At 44.2% G+C, this 26,369-nt stretch overlaps 1 protein-coding gene and 1 long non-coding RNA gene across 2 annotated transcripts in view; one reads left to right on the top strand and one right to left on the bottom strand.

Annotated features, from left to right (window-relative positions):
• LOC306938666 (NACHT, LRR and PYD domains-containing protein 3-like) overlaps positions 1-3,953 on the bottom strand; it is a gene marked incomplete at its 5' end in the record, with an annotated part of 98,349 nt that extends 94,396 nt beyond the window's left edge. Inside the window, one exon of the mRNA XM_079522933.1 lies at positions 3,844-3,953. Coding sequence (XP_079379059.1) covers positions 3,844-3,953 — 110 coding nt within the window. The remainder of the gene's footprint in view (positions 1-3,843) is intronic.
• Positions 1-26,369, top strand: part of LOC306938919 — a 134,045-nt gene that overhangs the window by 96,340 nt on the left and 11,336 nt on the right. The gene's annotated exons all lie outside the window — the stretch shown is intronic.

Consider the following 26,369-nt stretch of genomic DNA (forward strand, 5'->3'; position numbering starts at 1 on the left):
AGTGGTAATGTGAGGGGCAGTGACTCAGGGGTAGTGGTAATGTGAGGGGCAGTGATTCAGGGGTAGAGTGGTAATGTGAGGGGCAGTGAATCAGGGGTAGAGTGGTAATGTGAGGGGCAGTGACTCAGGGGTAGTGGTAATGTGAGGGGCAGTGACTCAGGGGTAGAGTTGTAATGTGAGGGGCAGTGACTCAGGGGTAGTGGTAATGTGAGGGGCAGTGACTCAGGGGTAGAGTTGGTAATGTGAGGGGCAGTGACTCAGGGGTAGAGGTAATGTGAGGGGCAGTGACTCAGGGGTAGTGGTAATGTGAGGGGCAGTGACTCAGGGGTAGTGGTAATGTGAGGGGCAGTGACTCAGGGGTAGAGGTAATGTGAGGGGCAGTGACTCAGGGGTAGTGGTAATGTGAGGGGCAGTGACTCAGGGGTAGAGGTAATGTGAGGGGCAGTGACTCAGGGGTAGAGTTGGTAATGTGAGGGGCAGTGACTCAGGGGTAGAGTGGTAAGTTGAGGGGCAGTGACTCAGGGGTAGAGTTGGTAATGCGAGGGGCAGTGACTCAGGGGTAGTGGTAATGTGAGGGGCAGTGACTCAGGGGTAGAGTTGGTAATGTGAGGGGCAGTGACTCAGGGGTAGTGGTAATGTGAGGGGCAGTGACTCAGGGGTAGTGGCAATGTGAGGGACAGTGACTCAGGGGTAGAGTTGGTAATGTGAGGGGCAGTGACTCAGGGGTAGTGGTAATGTGAGGGGCAGTGACTCAGGGGTAGTGGTAATGTGAGGGGCAGTGACTCAGGGGTAGTGGTAATGTGAGGGACAGTGACTCAGGGGTAGTGGTAATGTTAGGGGCAGTGACTCAGGGGTAGAGGTAATGTGATGGGCAGTGACTCAGGGGTAGTGGTAATGTGAGGGGCAGTGACTCAGGGGTAGAGGTAATGTGAGGTAGCCTGGCTAATAAGCCAGACTAATATCACACAACACTGTCGCGGTATATTAGTCTGGGACAGTGACTCAGGGGTAGAGTTGGTAATGTGAGGGGCAGTGACTCAGGGGTAGAGTTGGTAATGTGAGGGGCAGTGACTCAGGGGTAGTGGTAATGTGAGGGGCAGTGACTCAGGGGTAGTGGTAATGTGAGGGGCAGTGACTCAGGGGTAGAGGTAATGTGAGGGGCAGTGACTCAGGGGTAGAGGTAATGTGAGGGGCAGTGACTCAGGGGTAGTGGTAATGTGAGGGGCAGTGACTCAGGGGTAGAGGTAATGTGAGGGGCAGTGACTCAGGGGTAGAGTTGGTAATGTGAGGGGCAGTGACTCAGGGGTAGAGTGGTAAGTTGAGGGGCAGTGACTCAGGGGTAGAGTTGGTAATGCGAGGGGCAGTGACTCAGGGGTAGTGGTAATGTGAGGGGCAGTGACTCAGGGGTAGAGTTGGTAATGTGAGGGGCAGTGACTCAGGGGTAGTGGTAATGTGAGGGGCAGTGACTCAGGGGTAGTGGCAATGTGAGGGACAGTGACTCAGGGGTAGAGTTGGTAATGTGAGGGGCAGTGACTCAGGGGTAGTGGTAATGTGAGGGGCAGTGACTCAGGGGTAGTGGTAATGTGAGGGGCAGTGACTCAGGGGTAGTGGTAATGTGAGGGACAGTGACTCAGGGGTAGAGTTGGTAATGTGAGGGGCAGTGACTCAGGGGTAGTGGTAATGTGAGGGGCAGTGACTCAGGGGTAGAGGTAATGTGATGGGCAGTGACTCAGGGGTAGTGGTAATGTGAGGGGCAGTGACTCAGGGGTAGAGGTAATGTGAGGTAGCCTGGCTAATAAGCCAGACTAATATCACACAACACTGTCGCGGTATATTAGTCTGGGCTGGCTCCACTTGGATTTCATTTCCCGGGGGGCGGGTTCAAACATTTTCTCTTTGACGCAATTGGTCAGAGCTACTGTCAGTCAAAAGTCTCAAGCATTGAACGTCACTGTACCAAAGCCCGCCCATATTGCATACCGTGTCCCGATTGGTCCGACGTGTTCTCGGTTGTAGGAAAGAGGCGTGCTACTGAGCCTCGCCAGACCGTAATCCACTGGTAGGCAATTTTTTTTTGCCAACGGCTGATTCGGTCTGGTTTATTAACCAGGCTAAATGTGAGGGGCAGTGACTCAGGGGTAGTGGTAATGTGAGGGGCAGTGACTCAGGGGTAGTGGTAATGTGAGGGGCAGTGACTCAGGGGTAGCGGTAATGTGAGGGGCAGTGACTCAGGGGTAGTGGTAATGTGAGGGGCAGTGACTCAGGGGTAGAGGTAATGTGAGGGGCAGTGACTCAGGGGTAGAGGTAATGTGAGGGGCAGTGACTCAGGGGTAGAGGTAATGTGAGGGGCAGTGACTCAGGGGTAATGTGAGGGGCAGTGACTCAGGGGTAGAGTGGTAATGTGAGGGGCAGTGACTCAGGGGTAGAGTTGGTAATGTGAGGGGCAGTGACTCAGGGGTAGAGTTGGTAATGTGAGGGGCAGTGACTCAGGGGTAGAGTTGGTATTGTGAGGGGCAGTGCCTCAGGGGTAGAGTTGGTATTGTGAGGGGCAGTGACTCAGGGGTAGAGTTGGTAATGTGAGGGGAAGTGACTCAGGGGTAGAGTTGGTAATGTGAGGGGCAGTGACTCAGGGGTAGAGTTGGTATTGTGAGGGGCAGTGCCTCAGGGGTAGAGTTGGTAATGTGAGGGGCAGTGACTCAGGGGTAGAGTTGGTATTGTGAGGGGCAGTGCCTCAGGGGTAGAGTTGGTAATGTGAGGGGCAGTGACTCAGGGGTAGAGTTGGTAATGTGAGGGGCAGTGACTCAGGGGTACAGTTGGTAATGTGAGGGGCAGTGACTCAGGAGTAGAGTTGGTAATGTGAGGGGCAGTGACTCAGGGGTAGAGTTGGTAATGTGAGGGGCAGTGACTCAGGGGTAGAGTTGGTAATGTGACGGGCAGTAGTGGTAATGTGAGGGGCAGTGACTCAGGGGTAGAGTTGGTAATGTGAGGGGCAGTGACTCAGGGGTAGAGTTGGTAATGTGACGGGCAGTGACTCAGGGGTAGTGGTAATGTGAGGGGCAGTGACTCAGGGGTAGTGGTAATGTGAGGGGCAGTGATTCAGGGGTAGAGTGGTAATGTGAGGGGCAGTGAATCAGGGGTAGAGTGGTAATGTGAGGGGCAGTGACTCAGGGGTAGTGGTAATGTGAGGGGCAGTGACTCAGGGGTAGAGGTAATGTGAGGGGCAGTGACTCAGGGGTAGTGGTAATGTGAGGGGCAGTGACTCAGGGGTAGTGGTAATGTGAGGGGCAGTGACTCAGGGGTTGAGGTAATGTGAGGGGCAGTGACTCAGGGGTAGTGGTAATGTGAGGGGCAGTGACTCAGGGGTAGAGGTAATGTGAGGGGCAGTGACTCAGGGGTAGTGGTAATGTGAGGGGCAGTGACTCAGGGGTAGTGGTAATGTGAGGGGCAGTGACTCAGGGGTAGTGGTAATGTGAGGGGCAGTGACTCAGGGGTAGTGGTAATGTGAGGGGCAGTGACTCAGGGGTAGTGGTAATGTGTGTGTGTGCGTGCGCTCATATTTATGTATTCATGTCTGATATAAGTATATGTTCACATTGCATTGTGTTGGTACTTGGTATACAATAATAATATGTTGTTGTTGTTGTGTTGTGTATATTGTACATATCAGATTTTGTATTGACCTGTACTTTCTTTGAAATGTCCATTCTACAAACTGATACTAAGATTTTCAATCAATCAATCAAAAAGTGTGTGTGTGGTTTGTTTTGTCATTCATGTAACTTAGCATGAGATCAGGTTGTTGTATTATAGTGTTGTGCATATTGTATAGGAGGATTGACATACTTATCTGGAGGTCCAGATTCATGACTCTTCATAGACACAGATGGAGGCTCTGCTCTGTGGATGTGATGTTTGTCAGCTCCCTCCTCCTCTCTCTCCTCACACTGACTCATCTTTGCTCTTCATGAAACCTACAGTCAAAATACACCAGAAAACAGTCAATGTTTGCTGACACACACACACACACACACACACACACACACACACACACACACACACACACACACACACACACACACACACACACACACACACACACACACACACACACACACACACACACACACACACACACACAGAGAGAGAGAGGATGGAGAGAGACCTATTGTATTGGGAGAGATGGATGGAAGGAGAGAGACAGACAGACGGACCATCATCATTTCAGCAGGCCAAAGGCATAGAGGAAATAATCACCCCTCTTGTTATTTTTCATGTCATGTTTATGAATTGAATACATAGGACCCGAATGGAAACAAGACTGCAGGGCCTTTTACTTGTGCTATCCTTTTAGACCAAGTGTTTGACTGTACTCTGTTACAGTTTACATTTCTGTCTATTAAACTATTCAATCAATCAATCAATCAATCAATCTAAATCAGGGACAGAGAGAGAGAGAAAGGAAGGAACACTCAAAGCAGCAAACGACCATCTTCCTGTGGCCTGTGGTCACATGGTTACACTGGTCACATGGTTACACTGTGGTCACATGGTTTACACTGTGGTCACATGGTTACACTGTGGTCACATGGTTTACACTGAGGTCACATGGTTACACTGTGGTCACATGGTTTACACTGAGGTCACATGGTTACACTGTGGTCACATGGTTTACACTGTGGTCACATGGTTACACTGAGGTCACATGGTTTACACTGTGGTCACATGGTTACACTGTGGTCACATGGTTTACACTGAGGTCACATGGTTACACTGAGGTCACATGGTTTACACTGTGGTCACATGGTTACACTGTGGTCACATGGTTTACACTGAGGTCACATGGTTACACTGTGGTCACATGGTTTACACTGTGGTCACATGGTTACACTGTGGTCACATGGTTTACACTGTGGTCACATGGTTACACTGTGGTCACATGGTTACACTGTGGTCACATGGTTACACTGTGGTCACATGGTTTACACTGTGGTCACATGGTTTACAGTAAACTGCTGTGGAGACTGAGTGAGTCACTGTAATAAATATCAGAGTCATATCTGATCCTTCATACTTTATCACATTTTTACAATGTGCCGCACACGTAGCCTGGCTAATAAGCCAGACTAATATCACACAACACTGTCGCGGTATATTAGTCTGGGCTGGCTCCACTTGGATTTCATTTCCCGGGGGGCGGGTTCAAACATTTTCTCTTTGACGCAATTGGTCAGAGCTACTGTCAGTCAAAAGTCTCAAGCATTGAACGTCACTGTACCAAAGCCCGCCCATATTGCATACCGTGTCCCGATTGGTCCGACCTGTTCTCGCTTGTAGGAAAGAGGCGTGCTACTGAGCCTCGCCAGACCGTAATCCGCTGGTAGGCATTTTTTTTTGCCAACGGCTGATTCGGTCTGGTTTATTAACCAGGCTACCGCACACGCACACGCACACACACACACACACACACACACACACACACACACACACAGACGTTAACCATTTATTTATGTCCACATTAAGGAGGGCATACGAGGACACCAGTATTATAGGAGCAGTAAAGGGTCTTTAGTGACACTCTGAACTCCTAGTAGACCTTTTGCAGACGGCGGCCATCTTGCCATCAGAGTTTGGAAGCGCTCGCTTTCAGCAAAGCAACATCCTGCTGCCTCCTGCATTATGTGCAAATTCAAACCAGGTGGTACGCAGGGCCGTTGAGTGGTATCCAACGAGCGCTTCCAAACTCCAACACTTAAAAATAATCACCTGCAAGGACAGAAAGTACGTAGATCATACCATGTCTACAGTGGATTTTTGTGAAGCAAACACATTGCAGATAGAGTGGGCTGTCCATCAGATCGGACGTTTCTGTTTGGGTATGGGCTGTCAATGGGAAATTGCATCTACATACAACCCTGCCATTATCTTATAAGGCAAGATGGCCACGGTGTGCAGATGGTCAATTGCTCTGCTCCCGATGGGGATGCACACGTAGATTAGACACACCAACGGACCGACATGCGGAAACAACGGTCGGACATGAGCTGCTCCTGTGCTTGCTGTTAGGGTTAGGTTAGGGTTTGAGGTTGAGGTAATCTATGTGAAGCGCCTTGGATAAATGCGCTATATAAATGCACCATTTACCATTTTATTCATACTCCAGTTTTAGGTGGTGTGGAGTATGAACAGGCCTTATACTGAAGGAGCCATTCTGCCTGTGTGTCTTTGGCCTGTTGTGGGCGTTCACCTTGAGGGGAGGAGGGTCATCAGCAGGTTGATAAGGGCAGGTGCAACAAGACACATTTTAGAAGTCCAGTTTTAGGTGATAAGGTGACCACCCAAACGGTGGTCACCTCATCACCTAAAAGTGGAGTATGAACAGGCCTTAACCCGTTAAGACCTGGAACGCATCTGTGTCACCTTAGCTTTAAAACCACTTTAACCATTATCTTATACTTTAGCTATTGATAAATAGCAGATATACAAGCTCATAGCGTAGCACTGAGTGCCACGCTACGAGCTTCTAGATCTAGAAGCTCGTAGCGTGGCACTCAGTGCTACGCTATCTAGATCTAGATTTTAGTTTATTGTGAAAATGTGGCACAAATCCTTGAAAATATATTCTTTCACAGTGAACATTTTTTAACTCATATCTTTGCTTCTGGTGGGGATGGGGGGGGGGGGGGTCCCTGAAACAACATATTTTCAGATGGGGGGGGGGGGGGGGGGGGTCGGCGGCCAAACATGTAATTTTTGTGGTCCTTGACATGAAATAGTCTGAGAACCACTCACTTTGGCTAGACAAACAGCCAAAAGACACGCAATTCAATCCAATTACCTGTAGGCTGGGTGCCGGAACAAAGACAATCACCTTGTCTTTGATACGACCTTTCTAAGTAAAGAATGGGAGCTGAAATTGGTGTGCAGACTTTTTTATTCTAACCACTGATATAGAAACATAGGTTTTTGTTTTTTTTCCAGAATGAAAATGATTCAGAAGAGATTTGCAGAATGAACGAACGGATTATACTTTAATTTAACCCATTCTGGGCGGGAACCCCTCTTGGTGTTAAGCATTATGTTACACTTTAGCTATTGAAAAATAGCAGATCTACAAGCTCATAGCGCGGCACCAAGTGCCGCGCTACGAACTTGTAGGTCTGCTATTTTTGAGAAATCGTGAATATGTGACCGCAAATCTTTGAATATATTCTTTCAGAGCGAATGTTTTTAACTGAAATCTTTGCTTCTGGGGTGTCACTGGAACAACATATTTTCAGATGGGGGTCGGCGGCCAAATACATGTCATTTTGGGGGAAATAGTTTGAGAACCACTGACATAGAAACATGGGGTTTTCAGAAAAAACATTTTTTTAAAGAATTTCTCAGGGGTTAAGGTTACTGAAGGAGACATTCTGCCTGTGTGTCTTTGGCCTGTTGTGGGCGTTCACCTTGAGGGGAGGAGGGGTGTCGGGGCAATCAGCAGGTTGATAAGGGCAGGTGCAACAAGACACATTTTAATAAATGGAAACCAACCCAACAGCAGTTTGAAGTCTGGACAGTTGATTATTTGAAACACGTCAGAAATGTGCCCAGCCAAGTGGAGAAAAGATTGTTTTAGTCTGTCTGCGACTACAGTTACATTCACCACATCATGGCATATGTCTTCATGATACAATAGACATGTCACTCAGCACTCTATGGGTAAAAGTAACAGTGTCTCCGACATATATGGTGGCTGCCATTCATAGACAAAGGTGCAAACTGTATGCCCAGGCAAACATTTTAATGAGGAAATGTCATAATTGCTCTTCGGATGTTAAGGTATCACTGTTTAAAGCTTTCTGTACACCGTTGTATACTGCTCACCTGTGGAGTAACTACAAGGTGAGTAGCATGCATAAACTTAAGGTTGCATATAATGATGCATTACGATTACTAGTGAGGGTACCAAGATGGCACCGTGCCAGTCAGCTGTTTGTGAACATGGGGGTTCCTACCTTTCAAGCCCTTCTAAGAAACTTGATGTACAAATTAATGTGTCGACTAGAGGAGTCTGACAACTGTGTCATCAGGTTGTTAACCAACCCTGTGAAGAGCTCTAATAGGTTCTCTTCCATGATTTGGAGACATTGGCGAAACTGCCTGTGAGCATATGCACTGTCTATGTACTGTATGTATATATGTATATTTTAATTTTTCTATTTTTAATTTGTTTTATTATTTACTGTATTTTGTTCCTCTGTATGTGATCTGGACCACGAGTCTGTAATAAAGATTGAATATATAATATAGCAGAGACAGCACAATACTTTGCCAGCCTTTTTGCCTCCTTTTGGGGCATCCCAAGTTCTTGAAACCCTCTAACAACCAGTCTGTGGGTATAATGTCCTAGGCTGCCAAATATTAAAAACAAATAGTCTGCACCTATTAGCCCAGCTCTGAGATGGTATGTAGGAGTGGTTGGTATTTAATGACCATATATGGTCATAAAGGCTTCCTCTAGGCTGGGGTCAAAGGTTCTGCTATCTCTAATACAGACACTTCTCTGGACTGGAAGATTGAACAGTGAGGTCACACCATCATTAGACAGTGTCTTGTGTTTTAGTAAGTTGAACATGACATTACTTAATATGAGATCACTTTGTTAGTCCCAGACAATGTTGTGTGTATTGTATAGAAGGATTTGCATACTTTGTGTCAACATTATTATGTATTATTACATCCCATTATAAGCGCATATAATTATAGTTAGTAGAGAGAGAGAGAGAGAGAGAGAGAGAGAGAGAGAGAGAGAGAGAGAGAGAGAGAGAGAGAGAGAGAGAGAGAGAGAGAGAGAGAGAGAGAGAGAGAGAGTATTGGATGGATATAGACAGAGAGAGGAGAGAGAGACCTATTGGGAGAGAGAGACAGACAGACAGACAGACAGACAGACTCAAAGCAGTAAACGACCGCCTTCCTCTGCTGTGGTCACATGGTTTACAGTAAACTCAATGTAATAAATGTCAGAGTCATATCGGATCCTTCATTCTTATCACATTGTTTTTACAATGTGCCACACACACACACACACACACACACACACACACACACACACACACACACACACACACACACACACACACACACACACACACACGTTAACCATGAATTGATGTCCACATTAATATAAGGAGAGCATACCAGTATTATAGGAGCAGTAAAGGGTCTTTAGTGACACTCTGAACTCCTAGTAGACCTTTTGCAGACGGTGGCCATCTTGCCATCAGAGTTTGGAAGCGCTCGCTTTCAGCAAAGCAACATCCTGCTGCCTCCTGCATTATGTGCAAATTCAAACCAGGTGGTACGCATGGGCCGTTGAGTGGTATCCAACGAGCACTCCCAAACTCCAACACTTGACAGAAAGTATAGCTCATAACATGTCTACAGTGGAGTTTTATGAAACAAACACATTGCAGATTGAAAGAGGATAATTCAAGCTTTTTTGTACAGCTGCAATGTTGGTGAGTTTGACGTTGTGTAATACAATCAGATAGGACTTTTCTGTTTGGATGTCTGGGCTGTCAATGGGAAACTGCATCTAGTTACTACCCTGCCATTAACTTATATGGCAACATGGCCGCGGTGTGCATATGGTCAATTGCTCCCAATGTGCAGGTTGGTGCCTTGCATGGTTTTTCGTGTGTGTGTGTGTGTGTGTGTGTGTGTGTGTGTGTGTGTGTGTGTGTGTGTGTGTGTGTGTGTGTGTGTGTGTGTGTGTGTGTGTGTGTGTGTGTGTGTGTGTGTGTGTGTGTGTGTGTGAGAGAGAGTGAATGTAATGCACCATCTATGTAAAGCGCCTTGGATAAAGGCTCTATATAAATGCACCATTTACCATTTAGTCATACTCCACTTTTAGGTGATAAGGTGATCACCCAAACGGTGGTCACCTCATCACCTAAAAGTGGAGTATGATTATGAACAGGCCTTAAAGGGTAAGACCACTTTTGTTGAGGTTTGGGTTGTGTAGTTACCTTGCCATGATGTAACTCCAAATGTGGACAAGAAATAAAAAATAATTGCTCCAGTGATTAGAAATTGATAATTCGAAATATGCTCCTCATTGACTTACATTGTACACTAAAACGGCTCTCAAAGTCACTCTTTTAGTACGTAAACAAACACAAACAAAGTTGATTCAGACAATATAGAGCATCACCAAAACTCATGTGGTTTTATTTTTTCATAATAACGTTAACTTCCTGTTGATTTGTCCATTTTATTAGGAAGAAAACCCGGACTGGATCCGTGGATCCGGATCCAGTTCTTCAAATAGTAAAATCAACAGGAGGTTAACATTTTTATGAAAAAATTAAACCACATGAGTTTTGGTGATGCTCTATATTGTCTGAATCAACTTTGTTTGTGTTTGTTTACGTACTAAAAGAGTGACTTTGAGAGCCGTTTTAGTGTACAATGTAAGTCAATGAGGAGCATATTTCGAATTATCAATTTCTAATCACTGGAGCAATTATTTTTTATTTCTTGTCCACATTTGGAGTTACATCATGGCAAGGTAACTACACAACCCAAACCTCAACAAAAGTGGTCTTACCCTTTAAGGTTACTGAAGGAGACATTCTGCCTGTGTGTCTTTGGCCTGTTGTGGGCGTTCACCTTGAGGGGAGGAGGGGTGTCGTAGCAATCAGCAGGTTGATAAGGGCAGGTGCAACAAGACACATTTTAATGAATGGGAAACCCACCCAGCATTTGAAACGCGTCATAAACGGTTTCCATGTGCCCAGCCGAGTGGAGAAAAGATTGGTTGAGACTGAAACTACAGTTACATTCACAACATCATGGCATGTCTTCATGATACAATAGGCATGTCACTCAGCACTCTATGGGTAAAAGTAACAGTGTCTCCGGCATATATGGTGGCTGCCAATTTATAGCAGAGACAGATAGAACAGATACTTTGCCAGCCTTTTTGCCTCCTTTTGGGGCATTCCTAGTTGTTGAAACCCTCTAACAACCAGTCTGTGGGTATAATGTCCTAGTTGTTGAAACCCTCTAACAACCAGTCTGTGGGTATAATGTCCTAGTTGTTGAAACCCTCTAACAACCAGTCTGTGGGTATAATGTCCTAGTTGTTGAAACCCTCTAACAACCAGTCTGTGGGCATAATGTCCTAGTTGTTGAACCCCTCTAACAACCAGTCTGTGGGTATAATGTCCTAGTTGTTGAAACCCTCTAACAACCAGTCTGTGGGTATAATGTTCTAGTTGTTGAAACCCTTTAACAACCAGTCTGTGGGTATAATGTCCTAGTTGTTGAAACCCTCTAACAACCAGTCTGTGGGTATAATGTCCTAGGCTGCCAAATATTAAAACAAATAGTCTGCACCTATTAGCCCAGCTCTGAGATGGTATGTAGGAGTGGTTGGTATTTAATGACCATAATGGTCATAAAGGCTTCCTCTAGGCTGGGGTCAAAGGTGCTGCTATCACTAATACAGACTGTATTCTCTGGACTGGAAGATTGAACAGTGGAGGTCACACCATCATTAGACAGTGTCTTGTGTTTTAGTGATTTGAACATGACATTACTTAATATGAGATCACTTTGTTAGTCCCAGACAATGTTGTGTGTATTGTATAGAAGGATCTGCATACTTTTGTGTCAACATTATTATGTATTATTACATCCCATTATAAGAGCATATAATTATAGTTTGCAGAGACAGACAGAGTAATGGATGGATAGAGAGAGAGAGAGAGAGAGAGAGAGAGAGAGAGAGAGAGAGAGAGAGAGAGAGAGAGAGAGAGAGAGAGAGAGAGAGAGATGAGAGGGGGGGGGGAGAGAGGGGGAGAGAGAGAGGGAGGGGGAGAGAGGGGGGAGAGAGAGAGAGGGGGGAGAGGGAGAGGGGGAGGGAGAGGGGGAGGGAGAGAGGGGGGAGAGAGAGAGGGGAGAGGGGGGAGAGAGAGAGGGGGGGGAGGGAGAGGGAGAGGGAGAGGGGGAGGGGGAGGGAGAGGGGGGAGAGAGGGAGTGAGAGGAGAGGAGGGAGAGAGAGAGAGGGGGGGAGAGGGGGGAGAGAGAGAGAGGGGGGGAGAGGGGGGAGAGAGAGAGAGGGGGGAGGGGGAGAGAGGGAGAGGGAGAGGGAGAGAGGGAGGGAGAGGGGGAGGGAGAGAGGGAGGGAGAGAGGGAGGGAGAGAGGGAGAGGGGAGAGAGAGAGAGAGGGGGTGAGAGAGATACCTATTGGAAAGAACAGACAGAGCGATGGATGGAAGTACACAGAGAGAGAGAGAGACAGAGAGAGAGAGAGAGAGAAGAGAGAGAAGAGAGAGAGAGAGAGAGAGAGAGAGATCTTCCTCTGCTGTGGTCACATGGTTTACAGTAAACTCATACTGTAATAAAGGTCAGAGTCATATCTGATCCTTCATTCTTATCACATTGTTTTTACAATGTGCCACACACACACACACACACACACACACACACACACACACACACACACACACACACACACACACACACACACACACACACACACACACACACACACACACACACACACACACACACTGAACTCCACTACCTTTTAGGTAACTGCTATTGTAACTCTTTATGTCTGCAATTCAACAACTCTGTTACAATCAGTGAGATTGAAATATGCTTCATAGGATTATAATGTGTATTAGCATCCAGTCATCTACTGTCACTCTGACCTCAGTAAAATAGGATTATAATGTTTATTAGCATCCAGTCATCTACTGTCACTCTGACCTCAGTAAAATAGCAGAGGACTTGACCCGCCCTATTCCACCTCTGATTGGTTCAGCTTAATGGACGAGAGGAGTGATGATTGGTTAAGGTATAGGGTCAGATATCATGGTAAACCAATCTGAGGCAGAGCTGGGCGGGGTCTTGTCTTGTCTTCCAGGTGCACTGCACGCACACGCAGGTGTGCACGTGTAAAGCACACCTGGCTCTGTACTTGGGACGCTCGTTTCCCTCTACACCAAATCTCTTTGAGGAAATATCAGATCTACAAGCTCACAATGCGTCACAACATGGAGAGATATCAGATCTACAAGCTCACAATGCATCACGGCATGAAGAAATATCAGATCTACATGCTCACAATGCATCACGGCATGAAGAAATATCAGATCTACAAGCTCACAATGCGTCACAACATGAAGAAATATCAGATCTACAAGCTCACAATGCGTCACAACATGAAGAAATATTAGATCTACAAGCTCACAATGCGTCACAACATGAAGAAATATCAGATCTACAAGCTCACAATGCGTCACAACATGAACAAATATCAGATCTACAAGCTCACAATGCATCACAACAAAGCCAAACGTTCCCCCCAGAATAAAATTGGCTCTCTGGGGTGGTTAACATTCTTAACCAAATTCCAATTCCCAAAATCTCTGCCTCTCACTCACTCACGCCAGAATGTTATGGTGAAATTGGTGACCTGCTGAAATACGTGACCATCTTGTGAACTTCACATAACTTACATGGAGGTCTTTAAATACGTGGCCTGAATACCGCTAGGTTGAACTCTGATAATAAACAAACCACAATGATTTACATTCAGACACTGATGTTATGTGATGTCTACACGACTGTCACATATTTCAGCAGGTCATCAATTCCACCGTAACACCTCCATGCTGGAGTGAGTGAGTGGCAGAGATTATGGCTATTGGAATTCAGCTAAAGGGACAGTTCATCCCCAAAATGACTTTTTGTCTATGGACTACTCTCCCCATGGAGACTTGAATCCATGGTTATTTTATTGTTTGTTTGTTTTCGTCACATTCCTAAACCAATCATTTGATGAGAAGCAGCGGTTCCGGTAGGAGACACAAAGAGTCTCCTTTGTGTCTCCATAAGTTATTTTAATGCTATCCCTTTAACCCATTTAGACCTGAGAACGATTCTACAAATGTCTTCTAAATCCTGACAGTTTTCTGAAAAACCCTGTTTCTATGTCAACATTTTCATGTCAAGGACCACCAAAAATATATGTAATTGGCCGCCGACCCCCATCTGAGAAAATGTTTTGTTCCAGTGACCACCCAGAGGCAAAGATTTGAGTTAAAAACGTTCTCTCTGAAAGAATATATTCAAAGATTTGCGCCACATTTTCACGATTTTTCAAAAATTGCAGACCTACAAGTTCGTAGCGCGGCGCTACGAGCTAATGCTTAAAACACCAAGAGGGGTTCTTGCCCAAAATGGGTTAACACCAGACTAGACAGATTATTGCTATAGTGTATAGTTTAAAATCACTTACCCTGCAATAATCTTTATGCTACACCAGACTAGACAGATTATTGCTACAGTTAATGGTTTAAAATCACTTACCCTGCAATAATCTTTATGCTTTGATCCGACGTGGCAAAAACAAAATGGCGTCCAGACGCTTCAAGTTGACTGTGAATCAACACACTTACAGTTCTGTCATACTGGAGGTGGTGTTGTTGCAACAAGAACCTATGAATGATGACACCATGTGATACATTGACCTGCGACCAGCACACACACACACACACACACACACACACACACACACACACACACACACACACACACACACACACACACACACACACACACACACACACACACACACACACACACACACACACACTGTCAGTGTGCAGGTCAATGTTTAACTAAGGTGTGACACCATGATAACTTGTTCCTGTTCTCACCTCCCAGACTCTAGACTGCAGGGTGTCCAAACTGTGGCCCGGGGTCTAACTTTAGACGGCCCGCGGCTTCATACCTGAACTGTATTATGAACGGCCCGTCCAACAGTATGGGACATTTTTGGGACATTTTTACATTGAAGTTTTGTATTTGCTGATTTGTATTTCTGTTTTGCATAGATGTGTGTATTTGTATGTCTTTATAAATGTCTTGATGAATTGAAAATGGAGGACACTGATGTAAACAAGTCTTCAGAGTGCTTTTTCTGTTTTTATCCTCACAGCAGTTTTTGTATTGACCTGTACTTTCTTTGAAATGTACCCATTCTACAAACTGTTAATAACATTTTCAATCAATCAATCAATCAATCAATCAATCAATCAATCAATCAATCAATCAACCTGGGTATTTCCCAGGGTATAACCAGTAAGACGCCTGAGGGAGAGAAGCGACCTCGCCCTAAAGGGCCTCCTGGGCGGAAACTACAGGCTGAGGCAGTTTTGTCCAGCTTTTAACACATCTTTTATCCCAACACAAATATTAAATGCCATTGACAATGAATGGACCATTTTGAGTGTTTGTGTAAACACAAACATTGCATAACACAAACATTGGTGCGGTGAGGACGCAAATTGTAAATATAAAATCAAATATAATATTTTATCCTGTGTTCAATGCGTTTCTGTTTGTGTGTGGACTTTTCTAAAACGGAGGACGAAAATATCCGTTTTGCAAAAGATCCATGTACGTATAGCCTGGGCCTAAGGGTTAAAATCTGGTTAACTAGCTTGTGCTGCACACCTGCTGCTCATTCCTGATTGCAAATGTTGCTCCGCCCAACACCCCTATAAAAGTGTGAGAGCCCCACACTCCTGCTTTTTCATTCATTCGCTCGCTCAGTCAGTGCAGCACATAACAACATGTCCTGTTACACTCATGCTATTATAAGTTTAGTGGTTTTTAGTTTGGGGGAGTGGTTAAATGGTCCTATGTGGGACTTGCCTAGCTCCTCTCCTTTCTTTTCTTTTTCAGTTTGGCTGATATATCCAGTCACTTTTGGTTATTTTTCTTTCTTGATTGACTCCTGAGTTTAATTCTACTCTCAAATGAGTCATTCTGTCCTCATCCACTTATTTCCTCAGTGGATTGACCGATCTGAAGTGCATGGCATGAGAGCTAGTTCACCAAGACATATTTTTCACTCTGCTCAAATTAATTCCATGAAATCCATTTATTAACATTTTCTGAAAACTCACTCAAGATTGCAGTGGGAGTGATTCAAAGCAGTGTCAGGGTTAAGTCATTGACAGGTGTTGTCTAATTGTGCTGTCCTCCTGATCTACAATGCCTTCAGTCATTCTTCTCAAACTTTAGTGCCAAGGAATATATGAAATATGTGGACCCCATCTGAAGATGATTTGTGCCAGGGACCCCCCAGAAGAGAAGATGAAATGATGAGGCAATATTCAACATAGTTGATGAAAAAACAAAACAATAGTTGATCTACAAGCTTGCAGTGCAGCGCTGTGCGTACAATGGCTATTTTTTCAGAACCCGTCTGTTCTAAATAGTTTTCTGAAAAACATATGCTGCTATATATTTATATATAGCTAAAATCCCAAAAGACAGATGGTTGAATGGGTTAAAGTAGTATGCTGGACCAGTGTGGTCAAAGTCTGGAAGAATGTTTCTTCTGTCCATTTTATCAAATAACTTGCTGTGGATGATAAAAGCATGTGATTGATTTATTTAGCATCGTTTAACCAGCTATTACACACACTGTAGTTAGCAGAGCAATGTGTTGGACATGTCACAATCACAACAACAAAACATCATTGTGGTCATTTTAGTCTGGGGGGACAGACTATAGCAACTACTCTAAAGAGAAACATTGTGGATAGTCACTCTTAAAGCAACATTCCCTGGTCTGAATGATGACATTGACATCTCTCCCTTTCTTTAACCCATTCTGGACGGGAACCCCTTTCGGTGTTTTAAGCATTATGTTATAGGCCTACTTTAGCTATTGAAACATAGCAGATCTACAAGCTCATAACGCGGCACTCGGTGCCGTGCTACGAGCTTGTAGATCTGCTATTTTTGAAAAATTGTGAGAATGTGGCGCAAAAACGCTTTTAACTCAAATCATTGCTTCCGAGGGGTTCCTGGAACAACATATATTTTGAGATGGGGGTCGGAGGCCAAATACATGTAATTCTAGGGGTCCTTGACATGAAAAAGTTTGAGAACCACTGACATAGAAACATGAGGTTTTTCAGAAAACTGTCATGTCTCTTGTGTCTTACAGACCCATTCAGACCGTATGACGTGTGGTATAACTAATCCAACCGACGGATCCAAAGGGCACGTCCTAGCCCATTCACAAATATTCAGATTTTTTTCATTTTTTCATACTCCTTGCTCTTTGCGCACGCGCGTTGTCGTTCACTTCCCTGTATACGGATCTGAAAGAATGCCTCGTATGGATATACTAAACTCTTCATTTCTGACTTCTGACCGGCCTCTCGTTCAAAATATGAACGTGAGGGATTATTCAGCGATTTTATCGTAACGATAGCGAAAATATGTCTCCCGGTTTTTGTCCGGAACGGAAGGGGGGGCTTTACAGAGTAAAAGCGGCCATATCTTCCCGTCACCCCGAGCTTCTATTTTGAAAGAAATCCCGGCACTGATTGTGTTATTGTTGAGTTATTGATAGTGACTTCTCTCTAGTCTCCCCAACAACAGGCTACTCAGCCGGATACAGGCTTTGGTTCCGACATACTATTGGTCTGACAGTCATTAGACCGACACCCTACCCTAAACCCTAACCGCAAGCACAGCACAACACATACATGTCGGACCAACGCATTGTCGGGAGCGACGGGTGATTTCCATGTGTTGGTTCTGCGTGTGCATCCCACTCAGCCACAGTGTTGTTTTGTCCACTAAACATATTACAAAACATTTTAGTAGACTACTCTTTTTCACTGACGCAAACTAAATAAGAGCAATACAAACTAAGCTATGCTGACTAAAACTAAGACTTAAGTATACTGACAATTTCGTCAAATAAAAACTAGACTAAAATGTTAGGGAGGGACTAGTGGAGAACATAAGTCATTTTATGTTTGGTTGCGCTCGGGTGTAGCGCTCTGAAAGTAGCAGATTTTCTGAAATAGTGGATCTTCAAGCTCAGCTTGTAGATCTGCTAATTTCAGCATGCAACCAAGTGTAACGACACTAAAATAATGCGATATTTAGTCAACTAAAACTATGACTAAAACTAAATCAAAATGTGCTGTCAAAATCAACACTGCTCTGCCAAAATGTTTTTATTTATTCTATCTACATTTATACTGTGGTTCCATTTTAGCGATCTCTATTTTTCTGTCTTCCAATTAGGCTCTGTATTTCATCCTAATGTATTATTTTTTTCTATGATGCAGTTCTCTATAGGCCTATCTCACAGCCCGTTTTCCACGCCCACTTCCGGTAAATAGTGGTGTCTTTAACATGAGCATTTACACGTTTTTTTTCTCTGGAGAATCTAAGTACATTTTCTAATGTAAAAATGTGACAGACCAATATTATTATGAAGCAAACAAGATGGTAAATCAGGTCGAACAGATAGAACAAACCTTACCTTGAGAAAACAAAAGTTGTAGACTTCTTAAATTACCTCTGTTAACATGGAGCGTCTATGGAGTGACGTCACGCTATCACCACTAACCCCGAAAGGGGGCGTATTTAGGGGGGCGGGGAAATTCTGTGAGATAGGCTTATTGGGGTATAATGTATTTAAGCACACACTCAAGTGCATTTGTTCTGATTATGACTTGGTGTTGTCGTGTGATTGTGGACACTATTTAATGACGTGTGATGCTGTCATTTCCAGTGGACCCTGATGAAGGCCTTAGGCCGAAACGCACAGGTCAGCAGCATTCTTTAACCCTTGCTTTTTCATAATGGAATAAAGGATTTTTCTACTTGAACTGAACAGAGTTGTCTTGGACCTTAGTTCACCACCATCCCTTTTCTTCCCACTACGCTTTTTTTGTCCTGAATCAAAAAACTAAAACCTCTCCAAAGAGCACCTGTTACTGTTTTCTATATTTAAAGGACCACTTCACCACTTTTCAACCTATCTTCATATAATAGGTCCTCACTAATAATCATGAAAAAATGGCACGATTTTTTTCTACTCAGTCTGTGTTTCATAGGACGTCTGTGGGCAGTTTAGAAACCGTCTTCCAGTGACATCATCATTAGGCAGATTTTTTTTAAACAAGATTTTTTTTTACAAAAATATTTAGATTTTCATTATCGTGAGAACGATGGCTTCCATTTTCGCATTGCAACTTTTCAGGACTAGAAAGCCTGCAGTTTCTATTAGCTTGTATTCCCCATCGATGATGTCACTGGAAGACAGTTTCTGAACTGCCCACAGCCCTCCTATGAGACACAGACCGAGTAGAAAATGAAAATGAAGATAGGTTGAAAAGTGGTGAAGTGGTCCTTTAAGTACCCACAAAGCACTGCTTCTTTTTCCTGCTCCCTTATCATTGTACTGAAGTGTGCAAATGTTTGGCCATTTATAATAGGACCTCAGAGTTTAATTATTCTGCTACATTTCCATGATGATTGAGCTATTCTGATGAGGACACCAACATCACTTCATAGTGATATTGACTCATGTAACAGAACTGGCACGATAGCAGCTTGAAGGGAAGGGATGAAGGAATATTTTACACTGGTGTGACAAAACACTGCAAAGCTGCCTCCTAGTGGCACAATCACACCACCTCAGTCAGATGAGCACAGCATTGTGCAATTGGCTATTTAGAAAGCTGGAGCACCATTGTCCCCAGACACGACAGGAGAATAAATGCATCAAGCATAGCACGTCATACAACACAAGCAGTCAGTGTGCATTCTCAGAGTGTATTTACGACTCAAGTGTGAAATGGGGTGCATGGCAGGGGTGCATACTTAGTTTAGACTAGTCATTGGTTAGACATGGGTTAAGGTTAGGTTTAGGTGTGCTGCCCCGTGGGAGGTTAGGTTTAGGGTGAGGGTTTGAGATAGGTTGTAGTTGTAGGACTAATGACTGGTCCAACCAATGACTAAACCAAAAACTGTCTAAACTAAGTACTGCACCCGCATGGCAACCAGTCAGATTCCTATAGGTGGCCTAGCTGTGCCACCTCAGGACACCTCCTGTCACACCACTGGATGGGGCACAATGACAAAAACATGTCATTGTCAATTCATTCAAACTGTGATAAGTTTCTGTACTTGACATGACATTTTTGTCTGATTGTCATTCAAATAATTGTGGTAAATGAACGTTTTTCTTGGGAACCTTAAACAAGATTGGAAAATATAAAAACATTTCTGTTTGCCTTCTAGGCCTTGTAAACCAAGACTACACAAAGCAGATTTGAGAAATAACTAGATACTGTATACAAATTTCAGAAATGGCTAAATTAGCCAATCTTTATTTTCAGTTTGGCTGACATTTCCAAGGCCTTTTTGGTTCCCTGATATATTTTCCTTTTCTTTCTCGTTTGTGTATTGTCCTTTTTATGTTATTGTCCTCCATTTAAGTGATTTAATAGTGCAATAAATCAACTTGGGGGTCAGAAAATGTTGAACCGAGAACTTCAAAAACCAAATCCATTTATATTGTTCAATGTAGTCTGAGTGATCCAGGGTGTCACTTGTCACCATACACTATAATGGCTCTTTAGCTTGGTGTAAACATAAATAATACTGTCATCAAAATGGGAAGAGGGATCGGTATGACTGATTAACAGTATTTATTAACAGATTGGAGAATTACAGTACATTTCAAGCACAACTCAATACAAAACTGTTAACTGTGGACGACACCATAAAGCATTGCACTTGTTTACAATAGGGTCCACCATGTTAAATTCATTATAACATTTAGAGATATAAACTTCTAGGAAGTGTTCCGCTTTCACTCCCCCCATAATGAAATCTGTCAGTCATTCTTTGGTTCTGTCTTATTTAGAATACTGCCCTGTTATCTGGTCGTCAGCTACAACATCTGATTTGAAAACGTTGCAGGTTGCTCAGAATAAAGCGGCTCGTCTGGAAATAGGCTTTTCATACAGGACAAGTATTATATGCAAACTGTGGCACCGCTAAGAACACCAATACACTTAAAAGGGGGGTTGTACTTAAATCCCCTAACAGAAAGTAGACTTCCATTGACCTAATCACAAAATGACTCTCCTAACACAGTGTCTTGGTCTGTAGTACTATCGTCCTAGACTACCAGAGAGACTAAGCCTATTCCATTCTGTCCTCACATACTGATTCACTGACGCTCCACATGGACCACAAAGTAACCACAACAAAGCAACAACAACAAATCCACAGACAAGCAGGTCCGTTACTTGTGGCGAAGAACACGGCGATTCTAAAGCCTTGATGGTCCTCTTCTCGGACGCAGAAATGCATTAACACGACCGGATTTCAAGGCACCACAATGTAGTATCTTACAACTGAGGGTTTGTTATAGGCCTATTATATCCTTGTTGTAGCCGCTTTGTTGAAATTAACCCAATAAAGTCCAGGGACAGGGAATCACGTTAATTGCTCCTCCCCCCGCCTGTAGCGGGGCGTGAAATCACGAATTCCTTTAATCTAATTGCTGTAACAACTGGACAACTGACCACAGCACCACCTCTCCATTCATCTGAACTACAACTGACCACAGCACCACCTCTCCATTCATCTGAACTGTACAACTGACCACAGCACCACCTCTCCATTCATCTGAACTGTACAACTGACCACAGCACCACCTCTCCATTCATCTGAACTGTACAACTGACCACAGCACCACCTCTCCATTCATCTGAACTGTACAACTGACCACAGAACCACCTCTCCATTCATCTGAACTGTACAACTGACCACAGCACCACCTCTCCATTCATTTGAACTGTACAACTGACCGCAGCACCACCTCTCCATTCATCTGAACTGTACAACTGACCACAGCACCACCTCTCCATTCATTTGAACTGTACAACTGACCACAGCACCACCTCTCCATTCATCTGAACTGTAGCACCACCTCTCCATTCATTTGAACTGTACAACTGACCACAGCACCACCTCTCCGTTCATCTGAACTACAACTGACCACAGCACCACCTCTCCATTCATTTGAACTGTACAACTGACCACAGCACCACCTCTCCATTCATCTGAACTACAACTGACCACAGCACCACCTCTCCATTCATTTGAACTGTACAACTGACCACAGCACCACCTCTCCATTCATCTGAACTGTACAACTGACCACAGCACCACCTCTCCATTCATCTGAACTGTACAACTGACCACAGCACCACCTCTCCATTCATTTGAACTGTACAACTGACCACAGCACCACCTCTCCATTCATTTGAACTGTACAACTGACCACAGCACCACCTCTCCATTCATCTGAACTGTACAACTGACCGCAGCACCACCTCTCCATTCATCTGAACTGTAGCACCACCTCTCCATTCATCTGAACTACAACTGACCACAGCACCACCTCTCCATTCATCTGAACTACAACTGACCACAGCACCACCTCTCCATTCATCTGAACTGTACAACTGACCACAGCACCACCTCTCCATTCATCTGAACTGTAGCACCACCTCTCCATTCATCTGAACTGGACAACTGACCACAGAACCACCTCTCCATTCATCTGAACTGTACAACTGACCACAGCACCACCTCTCCATTCATCTTTAAAGAACTGTACAATTGACCACGTATGTATGTATGTATGTATGTATATATATATATATATATATATATATATATATATATATATATATATATACACACACACACGCAGGCTGCCGTGGCAACAACTCCAGCTCCCAGAAGGCCTCAGGAGTCAGACACACAGACAGGTGTAGGTGTTTGAGGTAGAGCTGGGAGAGAACTGCAACTCCCAGAGGGCCTTGCAGCGCAGCACACAGTAGCCTACTATTCATTCGTTTTTTAGTAATAGTACAAAACATTTACAGAGACTTTAGTTGTCGCTGTAGCCGAGTTTGTAAATGGTCGCCTATGAAAACAAATACCGCTCACTGTACAATACTTGTATTTAAAATTAAAATACTAAAATTGCTGATATTTGCACCGCCCTTGTTGAAAAACAATGTATTTCAAACTCCATCTTGTCCCTCTCCAGTCCAGGCTGTTTGAACAGTTGTCTGCCCCCTCTATGGCACAACTTTGTATAATTCAATAGCTCTGATCCTCATTAGCTCCTACATGCAGCTCTACTGACCCCTTGTGGAAGGCCTTTGGCCGTGTAGAACCAAGAGCCATCATTTTCAGCACTGTTGTTACTTTGAGTCAGTAGACTAGTACTAAGAGCAGGAATTTCACGGCGGCCATGGCCGTCGTGGCCCCTATCTTTGGCCGTGTGCCCCTCGAAAAAGTATATGCCCATACGGCCACAGTGGCCGTGGTGCCCCGACCGGCGCCCACAGAAGTTCATTTTACCGTTTTTCCTCTGCGCAATTTTCCAGTCATTACGGTAACCAATGTCCCCTCACGTCCCGCGCAGAACAAATCTGTGTTGTAGTTGTGTTGCCATTTGCAAAGTGGTTTGATTATTTTGCGGTACTTTTCCTTAATAACTACCCCCGCTGCCGCTGGTTGTCATGACGTGCGCACACACACACACACATACCCGCACGCCTCCTCCTCCGCGCCACACATACACGCACTGACAGAGTAAACAGAGGGCATTTAGCCCACAGGCCCACACGCTGCCTACTAGTGTAGCTAATCTAGCTATCCGGTCAAACTGCAACTATCACTCAAAACAAAATAATAGTTTCTACAGTTGCGACAGTGTGGCGGTCCTACGTCACATACATTAACGTTGGTCGCTGGTCGGACATGGTCCAGCTTAGCCGCAATTTGCAACTCTAGATTTTTTTTATAATGGGATGAATCTAGAGTTGCAATACCCTCCATTGACTCCCCACTCATCATTTTGCGTTTGCGATCTGCTTGTCTTAAACGACGTTAAACTCACCAACATTGCAGCTGTAGTCCAAGCTTGAATTATTCTCTTTCAATCTGCCGAGCTTGTTTTTCATAAAAATCCCCCATAGACATGTTATGAGCTACTTTCTGTCAAGAAGAAGAAATGTTGGAGTTTGGAAGCGCTCGTTTGTATTAAGGGGTCGCGCTGCTGCCTCCTGCATTATGTGCAAATGCAAAACAGATGCATGCAGGGACGTTCAGTGACTTACGACGAGCGCTTCCAAACTCCAGCACTTAGAAAAAGAATCACTTGCACAGAATTTCTTGACAGAAAGTAGCTCATAACATGTCTACGGGGGATTTTTATGAAAAACAAGCTCTGCAGATTGAAAGAGAATAATTCAAGCTTGGATTACAGCTGCAATGTTGGTGAGTTTAACGTCGTTTAAGACAAGCAGATCGCAAACGCAAAATGATGAGTGGGGAGTCAATGGAGGGTATTGCAACTCTAGATTCAACCCATTATAAAAAAATCCAGAGTTGCAAATTGTTGGAAAATGTTTTTAATAAAGTAGAATGGAATAGAATATGTCAATATGCTATTTTGTAGATAGCCTACATTGCATATTGCTCTGTATTGGTTGTTTTCACAGTTGTATGCTAGACAGTAGCTAGATAATTGTTTATAGCTGCCAAATGTAATTCTGTCTGCTTGTTTTTGAGGGGCGCTCCTATATACAGGTTTGTTTTAAAAACGCCATTGACAATGAGGAGAAATGTATGTTTGTTTTGTCCCTAACAAACATTAAATCCCATTAACAATAAAGATAATGTAATGTTTGTTTTGACACAGTTTGTTTTACATCACCTAATCATAGCAACATGAGTTAGACTTTAATATATTAGCGCCCCTCACTTCACATGGGTGTGATTTTTAAGTGTAGTAAGTAAAGTATTCTATTCTTCTATTCAAGGCCAAACTTAACGGCTACAGGTACGACAAGCTGAAGAGAAGGGCTCCGGTGGATGCAGCCCAAGAAGACCTGGAACTGAAGAGGAGCATGCTGAAAGTCATGGAAAAAGCAGAAACACAGAACACACAGAATCTCAACCAAATCACCATCAATAACGGTTTTAACCTTTTGACTCAAATGATGCAACCTCCTCAGCCACCATATTACACCCAACCCCAAAGTAGCACTTACACACACATGCACAACCCTCCGTCCCTACATAACCCATCTCACACTGTCTCATCTCCACAACCAAATACCACACCACAGCATCCTACCCAGCACAACCACAACCCTCCGTCCCTACATAACCCATCGCACACTGTCTCATCTCCACAACCAAATACCACACCACAGCATCCTACCCAGCACAACCACAACCCTCCGTCCCTACATAACCCATCTCACACAGTCTCATCACAACATCCTGCTCCGTTATCCCACAACCCTGCATCCATACATATCCGATCACAAACCGTCTCACCTCCACAACCAAATGCCACACCACAGCACATCACCCAGTTATCCTACAGACAGGCTTTGTTTGAAGATAACACAAAATCTGCTTAACCCATTTAGATTCTACAAATATCTTCTAAATCCTGACAGTTTTCTGAAAAACCTATGTTTCTATGTGAGTGGTGCTCAACCTTTTTCATGTCAAGGACCCCCAGAACTATCTGTATTTGGCCGTGGACTCCCATCTGAAATTATGTAGTTCCAGGCACAGAAGCAAAGATATGAGACGTTTGTTGTGAAATAATATATATTCAAAGATTTGGCCGATTTAAAAGAAATAGCAGATCTACAAGCTCAGTAGCTAAAGTATATACATAATGCTTAAAACACCAAAGGTTCCCATCCAGAATGGGTTAATGTCTCTCCTCATGCATAGAAGGAAGTATGCATAGAAGGAATTTGCTCCCCAAGTTGGCAGAGGGAATGTAGAGCCCAGGATTACATTATAGACAATTGACACTGGGTGAAAAAACGGGTTACAAAATTGTTTGATAAAAATTGTTCGAACATGTAAAGTCAATAGCACTTTAGGCCAGTGAGGATTGTTGTCTCCACCAGGCCGAAGGCATGGGGAGAGAGTATGTTTTGCACTCCGTCCGTGTGTGTGTCCGTCCGTCCGTCCTTCCTTCCGTCCGTCTGTGTACAGCTAATCTCCGGCACCGTTAACCCGGTCGATGCCAAACTTTGCACACACACTCCCTGGATGCCAACGATGAACCTCTGCCCCGCATTTTCCAGAACGGCCTGTTATAGCGCCACCATGAGGCAGCTTTTCACATGTTTTACCTAAAACTGCACCGATCTGCGTGAAACGTTGCATGCACACTCGCTAGATGCCAAGGACAAACCTTTGACCTGCATTTTCCGCATCTGCCTTTTATAGCGCCACCAGGAGGCCGACTTTTGAAAAAACACATTTTTTGATATTACTCCTCCAGATTCTGTCCACAAATCTCACAAATCGTTACACAGTATCTCTATGGTCATGTGCTCAAGTCGGATCTGTCCGATATTTCATATTCCATCATAATTGGCTATAATTGGCTTTCACAGTTTGCAAGATTGCCC

The sequence above is a fragment of the Electrona antarctica genome, assembly GCF_951216825.1.
Source record: "Electrona antarctica genome assembly, chromosome: 15".
Classification (NCBI taxonomy): domain Eukaryota; kingdom Metazoa; phylum Chordata; class Actinopteri; order Myctophiformes; family Myctophidae; genus Electrona; species Electrona antarctica.